A 7,394-nucleotide genomic window follows, 5' to 3' on the forward strand; every position below is an offset into this window, starting at 1 on the left:
TGAGTCTGCGCCCGTCTCCTCCAGCTCGGCGCTTGGCAGTGAATGCCCTCTGCCTGCATGTGCAGCTATCAGCGCGCAGCACCCCTGGTGATGCCTGAGCCCGGACCGTGCCCCGCTGCTTGTAAAAGTCCCCCGGCTGGCCCCGACTCGTGGGTGCCAAAGCCGAGGGTGCAGGCGCGCCGTGAGGGCCCCCCTGGCCCCCTGGCATTGTCTCCGCTCCCCGCGCTCGGCCGGCGGAGCCCTGTGCTACTTCGGCCCGTTCCAGCACGCGCTCCCCGCGGCCCCCGGAGCCCCACTGCGCCGCCACAGGGCCCGCTCCCTGCAGGAGGCCCCTCCCGCCCGCGGGCCGCCGCTCCCGGCCTCGGAGCGCGAGGGTGGACCGGGGAAAAGGGGCCCGGGGCCCGGGATTCCAGGCACGGAGGCGTCAGCCATCGGGGGAGGGCAGAGATCCACGGGGCATTACGAGCCTCTGAGGACGGGGGCAGCTGAAACAGGGGCGGGCGCGGGAAGGGGCTGAAGCTGGGCTTCTTTTCATGTGTGCCTGGGAGCGTGTGTTTCAGTGATTGTGTTTTAAAACTTAGTTATTCCGATGGTAGGAAACACAAAAGTCAGCTGGGAGCAGGGAGCCGAGTGCGCCTCGCACAGCCCTCTCTCCCCGGGACCAATCAGGGGCTGGCTCCTCCCTATATATGCACGGGGCTCGGCTCTGGCGGTACATTTCTGTTCTCTGACAGTGCCTGCGCCCAGACTTGCGTTACCATGGCAGAAACCGCTCCAGTCGCCGCGGCTCCTCCCGCTGAGGTCGCCCCCAAGAAGAAGCAGCAGAAGAAAGCAGCGGGGGCCTCCAAGGCCAAGAAGCCTTCCGGTCCCAGCGTGTCCGACATGATTATGAAGGTGGTGACTGCCTCGGCCGAGAGGAAGGGAGTCTCCCTGTCGGCCCTGAAGAAGGGGCTGCTCGCCGCCGGCTACGATGCGGACAAGAACAAGGGCCGAGTAAAGGTCTCCCTGAAGAGCCTGGTCAGCAAAGGCGCCCTAGCCCAGCTGAAGGGCACCGGGGCCTCCGGCTCCTTCAAGGTGAACAAGAAGCAGCTGGTGGGCAAGAAGGCGGCAAAGAAGACAGCCACCAAGAAGCCAGCGGCCAAGAAAGCTGCCCCTGCCGCCAAGAAGCCCAAAAAGGCTCCCGCGGGGGTCAAGAAGAGCCCGAAGAAGGTCAAGAAGCCGGCGGCAGCCAAGAGCCCCAAGAAGCCCAAGGCTGCCCCCGCCAAGAAGGCTGCCAAGAGCCCAGCGAAAGCCAAGGCGGCGAAGCCCAAAGTAGCCAAGAAAAGCCCTGCCAAGGTAGTCAAACCCAAGGCAGCCAAGCCCAAAGCAGCCAAGCCCAAAAAGGCAGCACCCAAGAAGAAGTAAGGGCTTGCACCGAGACACTGCAAACACAAAGGCTCTTTTAAGGGCCACCACCCTGTCTAGAAGAGAGCGTGTTCATCCCCACCTTTGCACCCACCCAATGCCCCACTTTTCCAAAAATAAACCGCACAATACATCCCAGCGCACCGTTTCACAGGCGAGTGCTGCGTGTGATCTTGGCCATATAAAACGGCTCTTTCGGTGCTGAGTGGATTGAAATCGTTATCACATAGAAAACAAGGGGGTCCGGGAGTTATAAGACCTCCGTTCATAGTACATGTGCAATAACGTGTTTGTGTCTCGGTGCTTTCACTGTACCCGGGCAGACTCGACATAGTGTCTGCATAAGGCAGACGATTGTGAACTTTAAATGGAGCGCAGGGCACTGCGTGCTCCAGGGTGACATGGGGCGGGTAAAAGGGGGTCTGGGAGTTATGAGACCTCAGTTTATTATAAACGTGTGTGTGTGTGTTGGTGCTTTCACTGTACCCGGGCAAACTCGACATAGTGTCTGCATAAAGCAGACGATTGTGAACTTTAAATGGAGCGCAGGGCACTGCGTGCTCCAGGGTGACATGGGGCGGGTAAAAGGGGGTCTGGGAGTTATGAGACCTCAGTTTATTATAAACGTGTGCTAACGTGTGTGTGTGTGTGTTGGTGCTTTCACTGTACCCGGGCAAACTCGACATAGTGTCTGCATAAAGCAGACGATTGTGAACTTTCCATCGAGCGCAGGTAACGGGGAGTGTTCCAGGGCGGCGTGCTCATGACATCTCGGGCTCCTCTCCCGGTTGACCGGGGTCGGGTGGACCACCAGTGGACGGACGGACACGGAGACAAAGGCTGGCCGGGGCGCGGGCTCCGGCTACATCATCCAACCGGACTGTTCTCTTTTATCCACAGCTCATTGGACACCTAGGCTGCAGCCTCCGGTCCAGTAACCAATCGTTGCACACCGCGGGCTATTTTCGAACGTGGGGCGGTCTCCTCAGCCAATCAGAGCAGCCCTCCGTCTGTGAGCGCATAAATAGGGCTCTTTCCCCGTTCGACGCCATTCTTCTCTGCCTTCGCCGAGAGAGACCGCTCCCGCCATGGCCCGCACCAAGCAGACAGCCCGCAAGTCCACCGGCGGCAAAGCGCCCCGCAAGCAGCTGGCCACCAAGGCTGCCCGCAAGAGCGCGCCTGCCACCGGCGGCGTCAAGAAGCCTCACCGCTACCGGCCCGGCACCGTGGCCCTCCGCGAGATCCGCCGCTACCAGAAGTCCACCGAGCTCCTCATCCGCAAGCTGCCCTTCCAGCGCCTGGTGAGGGAGATCGCCCAGGACTTCAAGACCGACCTGCGCTTCCAGAGCTCCGCCGTCATGGCCCTGCAGGAGGCCAGCGAGGCCTACCTGGTCGGGCTCTTCGAGGACACCAACCTGTGCGCCATCCACGCCAAGAGGGTGACCATCATGCCCAAGGACATCCAGCTGGCACGTCGCATCCGAGGCGAGAGGGCCTAAGGCGACGGACCGACCCGAACAACCACCACAACGGCTCTTTTAAGGGCCACCACCCTGTCACCTACGAGCTTATCTTATCTGTCATGGCATGTGTTTTAACACGTCAGGGAGGGTGGGCTGTGAGTACCACGAGCACTGGGCAACTTATACCGCCGGCTCTTGAGAAACCAGAGCACTCTGTGTTCACAGTGCACCAACACCTCTCCAATGTGTCCTTCATTTTAAAGCGTTGTTTGGGTAGAGGGTTGTGGTCGGGATCCGCGGGTCACAAGCCAGCACTATGGGGCATCTGTGCCCCCGGTACGTCGGGTTCTGAGAGTACCTCGATTACTGGGCAACTTATACCGGCTCTGGGGGGGAACCAGAGCACTCCGTGTTCACAGTGCACAAACACCTCTTAAACGTGTCCTTCATTTAATAGAGAGCTTCTTCGGGGGTAGAGGATTGTGTAGGGATCCGCTGGTCACAAGCCAGCGCTATGGCGCATCTGTGCTCCCGGTACATCGGGTTCATGTGTCCGATTTCAGGAACGTTTGCCCCGGGGCGGATTATAGCCGTTCCCCAGGGTCTTAAAAGTACTAACACAACGTTAAACCCGCTCACACAAACACTGTTCGCCCCATACATGGAAAAGAATAAGCCCACGGGCAGATGCGCGAATTCCCAGTGGGTTTATGTAACCTCATCGTTGCAGTGCTTATGTGACACTTGGTCCCAACGAGGGCTCATTCATATACATGTTGATTTAAAGAGGAAAAACGGGTTGACTGCTCTGTCGGCCCTCGGTCTGCAGCAAGCCCCGTGAGAGCGGGCCTTTCTGCACTCAACATTACCCTTCTAAAACACATATTTCTCAAGTGATAACAGAAGCACATTAGCTCTTAGAGGAGGAAGTGATTGGCCCTTAAAAGAGCCGTTGTGTTTGTTGGTGATGCGCCTCGAAGCCTTACTTGGCGCTGGTGTACTTGGTGACGGCCTTGGTGCCCTCCGACACGGCGTGCTTGGCCAGCTCTCCGGGCAGCAGAAGGCGGACTGCGGTCTGGATCTCCCGGGAGGTGATGGTGCGCCGCGAGTTGTAGAGAGCCAGTTTGGAAGACTCGTTAGCGATGCGCTCGAAGATGTCGTTCACGAAGGAGTTCATGATGCCCATGGCCTTGGAGGAAATGCCGGTATCTGGGTGCACCTGCTTCATCACTTTGTAAATGTAGATGGCATAGCTTTCCTTCCTGCTCTTCCTGCGCTTCTTCCCGTCCTTCTTGGGCGGCTTGGAGAGCGCTTTCTTGGAGCCCTTCTTGGGAGCCGGCGCGGACTTGGCTGGTTCAGGCATGGTGGACGCTCTTTCACTGCTTGCTGTGAAGCCGAGAGAAATACGGAAGGAGGGCCCGGCACTTGTATTTATGGGCTTGGCCTGCAAAGCAGTCTCCTTCCCGGCTCTCCCTTCTCATTGGCAGGCTCCCCACTTCCTATGTTAAGCCCTCCTCCAATGAGAAGTACTATCAGCGCCTAGCTGTCAACCAATCAGACGCTCCCGAAGTCTTTATATAACCGAGTCCAGCAGAAAGAGAAGTATTCTTCTCTCTGTTGTGTGACTGAGACCCTAGATCGATCGCCATGTCTGGAAGAGGAAAGCAGGGAGGAAAGGCCCGCGCCAAGGCCAAGACACGCTCTTCCAGAGCCGGGCTCCAGTTCCCCGTGGGCCGTGTGCACAGGCTGCTCCGGAAGGGAAGCTACGCCGAGAGGGTGGGAGCCGGTGCCCCCGTCTATCTGGCTGCAGTGCTGGAGTACCTGACCGCTGAGATCCTGGAGCTGGCCGGCAACGCCGCCCGGGACAACAAGAAGACCCGCATCATCCCCAGACACCTCCAGTTGGCCATCCGCAACGACGAGGAGCTGAACAAGCTGCTGGGCCGAGTCACCATCGCCCAGGGAGGAGTCCTGCCCAACATCCAGGCCGTGCTGCTGCCCAAGAAAACCGAGAGCCACAAGGCACAGGGCAAAGCAAGCAAGTAAAGGCCCGCAGACCCCCGTGGAAACACACCCTAAACACAAAGGCTCTTTTCAGGGCCATCCACAGACTCCATCAAAGAGCGTATCCGTGCCGAGGTGTTACTCTCTGGCGGCTTCATAGATGCGGCAGCGCCCGCTACCGTAGCTTCATAGGGGGGCATGCCCAAGCTCTGGCCGTGCACTGTTGTTCCTTCCCGAAGCCTAGCATGAGGCCGACCATATTAATGTTTTTTTTTTAGTATATACATGTATAATTTGAATTTTCAGGGACACATTTTGCAGACTTGCCCCAGCCGAGCGGGCACCGAAGGCGAGGGTTAGGCGGGCCGCGGTGACAAGTGGGGGCCTGGCAGGGAGGAGTGTGCGTGTTTGACTGATCGGTGCACCGGCGGCAGCTGCTGAGCCCGATCGGGAGCCCCTGACAAAGAGGCGGGCTGGGAGCGCGCTCTTTTTCAATCAATATATACATATATATTTTTTCATTTTTGGGGGACACATTGTGCAGGCTTGCCCCAGCCGGGAGCGAGATGTGGGCAGTGTTGCGAGGTTGAAGGCAGGTGGTGCCGGTGAGGACTTTAACGTGTGTTGGGCTCCATTAAAACGTATCCATGTTTTTTTTTCTTCATATTGGGAGGGGCCACCGAACGAGAGGGTTAGGCGGGCCGCGGTCACAAGTGGGGGCCGGGAAGGGAGGTGCCTTGGGCGCGAGACGTGGACAGTGTTGCGGGGTTGCAGGCGGTGACACACAGCGGGGTGGTGCCGGTGAGTCCGGTTTAACGTGTGTGGGCTTTATTAAAACATGCCCGAGGCTGTTCATATTGGGAGGGGGGAAGGAAGGAGAGGTTTAGGCGGGCCGCGGTCACAAGTAGGGGCCGGGAAGGGGTGTGTTTGACTGTGATCTGTGCACCGGCGGCAGCTGCTGAGCCAGCCCATGACAAAGGCGGGCTGGGAGCCCGCTCTTTTTCAAACGGCAACGGCCGCTCCAGCCCCCGCTCCCTGCAGAGGGCGGGACGGGGCCGGGCTCTACATGGGCTCCCGCGCAGGTCCGCTGCTCCTCAATATAAGCAGCCGCTGCTGGTCGAGATTTCATTTCTGCTCACATCATCGAGAGGAGAACATGTCTGGACGCGGCAAAGGAGGGAAGGGGCTCGGCAAAGGCGGCGCCAAGAGGCACCGCAAGGTGCTCCGGGACAACATCCAGGGCATCACCAAGCCGGCCATTCGCCGCCTGGCGCGCCGTGGCGGAGTCAAGCGCATCTCCGGCCTCATCTACGAGGAGACCCGCGGGGTGCTCAAGGTTTTCCTGGAGAACGTGATCCGGGACGCCGTCACCTACACCGAGCACGCCAAGCGGAAGACCGTCACCGCCATGGATGTGGTCTATGCCCTGAAGCGCCAGGGCCGCACCCTCTACGGATTCGGCGGTTAAACACTCGACTTGCCCTCGGAAAAACGCAAAACACCAACCCAAAGGCTCTTTTAAGAGCCGACCACGATGTCATGGGAGAGCTGTGTCTATGCACTATTGTTCCCGCAGAGCCGGGATCGGCTACTCGCTAGCCCAATACCAGGGGATTTGCTCCGGTGCCACCCTACCATGTCGGGCGCTGTCCCGTGGCCCCAGGAGCCCGCCATTCAGGAGCCCTGGACTGGGTCCCTAAGGGGGTGTTTAGACCGGCCCAGGTGCCCGCCATTATGGAGCCCTTGCCTGGGGACCTACGGTGGGTTTAGCCCGGCCCAGGGTCCCGTTTTCCTGGAGCTCTAAACTGGGGACCTAAGGCGTGTTTAGCCCGGCCCAGGGGCCCGCAACCATGGAGCCCTAAACTGGTGACCTAAGGCGGGCTCAGCCCGGTCCAGGGGCCCGCCACCACGGAGCCCTGGACTGGGGACCTAATTCGTGTTTAGCCCGTCCCAGGGTCCCGTTATCCTGAAGCCCTTCACTGGGGAGATAAGGCAGGTTTAGCCCGGCCCAGGTGCACGCCAACATGGAGCCCTTGCCTGGGGACCTACTGTGGGTTCAGCCCGGTCCAGCGGCCTGCCATCATGGAGCCCTGGACTGGGGACCTAAGGTGGGTTTAGCACGGCCCAGGGGCCCGCCATCATGGAGCCCTTGCCTGGGGACCTAAGGTGGGTTCAGTCCGGTCCAGGGGCCTGCCATCATGGAGCCCTGGACTGGGGACCTACGGTGGGTTTAGCCCGGCCCAGGGGCCCGCCATCATGGAGCCCTTGCCTGGGGACCTAAGGTGGGTTCAGCCCGGTCCAGGGGCCTGCCATCATGGAGCCCTGGACTGGGGACCTACGGTGGGTTTAGCACGGCCCAGGGGCCCGCCATCATGGAGCCCTTGCCTGGGGACCTAAAGTGGGTTTAGCCCGGCTCAGGGCCCCACGAGTCACGCAGTTCACCGACTATTAAGCCCCCCACGTAGTGGGGGCTTACAGCGCCTGGCTGGGAGACAAAGTTGGAGTTAGCGCGGCCATTCCGCC

The 7,394-nt window shown here is 59.9% G+C and overlaps 5 protein-coding genes across 5 annotated transcripts; 4 read left to right on the forward strand and 1 right to left on the reverse strand.

The window, feature by feature from the left end:
- The first annotated feature begins 759 nt into the window (after nucleotides 1-759).
- LOC144827006 (histone H1.4-like) lies at nucleotides 760-1,538 on the forward strand. Its single transcript, XM_078685470.1, has one exon. It carries the CDS (start codon nucleotides 760-762, stop codon nucleotides 1,402-1,404), a length of 645 nt encoding a protein of 214 aa, XP_078541596.1. The 3' UTR covers nucleotides 1,405-1,538.
- A 797-nt stretch (nucleotides 1,539-2,335) lies between these two features.
- LOC144827007 (histone H3) lies at nucleotides 2,336-2,955 on the forward strand. Its single transcript, XM_078685471.1, has one exon. It carries the CDS (start codon nucleotides 2,493-2,495, stop codon nucleotides 2,901-2,903), a length of 411 nt encoding a protein of 136 aa, XP_078541597.1. The 5' UTR covers nucleotides 2,336-2,492; the 3' UTR covers nucleotides 2,904-2,955.
- An 894-nt stretch (nucleotides 2,956-3,849) lies between these two features.
- Nucleotides 3,850-4,230, reverse strand: LOC144827904 (histone H2B 1.2-like). Its single transcript, XM_078686066.1, has one exon. It carries the CDS (start codon nucleotides 4,228-4,230, stop codon nucleotides 3,850-3,852), a length of 381 nt encoding a protein of 126 aa, XP_078542192.1.
- A 284-nt stretch (nucleotides 4,231-4,514) lies between these two features.
- Nucleotides 4,515-4,913, forward strand: LOC144827905 (histone H2A type 2-C-like). Its single transcript, XM_078686067.1, has one exon. It carries the CDS (start codon nucleotides 4,515-4,517, stop codon nucleotides 4,911-4,913), a length of 399 nt encoding a protein of 132 aa, XP_078542193.1.
- Nucleotides 4,914-5,937: 1,024 nt separating this feature from the next.
- Nucleotides 5,938-6,339, forward strand: LOC144827906 (histone H4-like). Its single transcript, XM_078686068.1, has one exon. The coding sequence runs from the start codon at nucleotides 5,938-5,940 to the stop codon at nucleotides 6,337-6,339; it is 402 nt and encodes a 133-aa protein (XP_078542194.1).
- The last annotated feature ends 1,055 nt before the right edge of the window (nucleotides 6,340-7,394 follow it).

This window comes from Lissotriton helveticus, chromosome 4_1 (assembly GCF_964261635.1).
Source record: "Lissotriton helveticus chromosome 4_1, aLisHel1.1, whole genome shotgun sequence".
NCBI classification, from domain to species: domain Eukaryota; kingdom Metazoa; phylum Chordata; class Amphibia; order Caudata; family Salamandridae; genus Lissotriton; species Lissotriton helveticus.

Coding starts and splice junctions, on each gene's coding strand:
- LOC144827006 (XM_078685470.1), top strand. CDS start 760: ATGGCAGAAACCGCTCCAGTCGCCGCGGCTCCTCCCGCTGAGGTCGCC.
- LOC144827007 (XM_078685471.1), top strand. CDS start 2,493: ATGGCCCGCACCAAGCAGACAGCCCGCAAGTCCACCGGCGGCAAAGCG.
- LOC144827904 (XM_078686066.1), bottom strand. CDS start 4,230: ATGCCTGAACCAGCCAAGTCCGCGCCGGCTCCCAAGAAGGGCTCCAAG.
- LOC144827905 (XM_078686067.1), top strand. CDS start 4,515: ATGTCTGGAAGAGGAAAGCAGGGAGGAAAGGCCCGCGCCAAGGCCAAG.
- LOC144827906 (XM_078686068.1), top strand. CDS start 5,938: ATGGGCTCCCGCGCAGGTCCGCTGCTCCTCAATATAAGCAGCCGCTGC.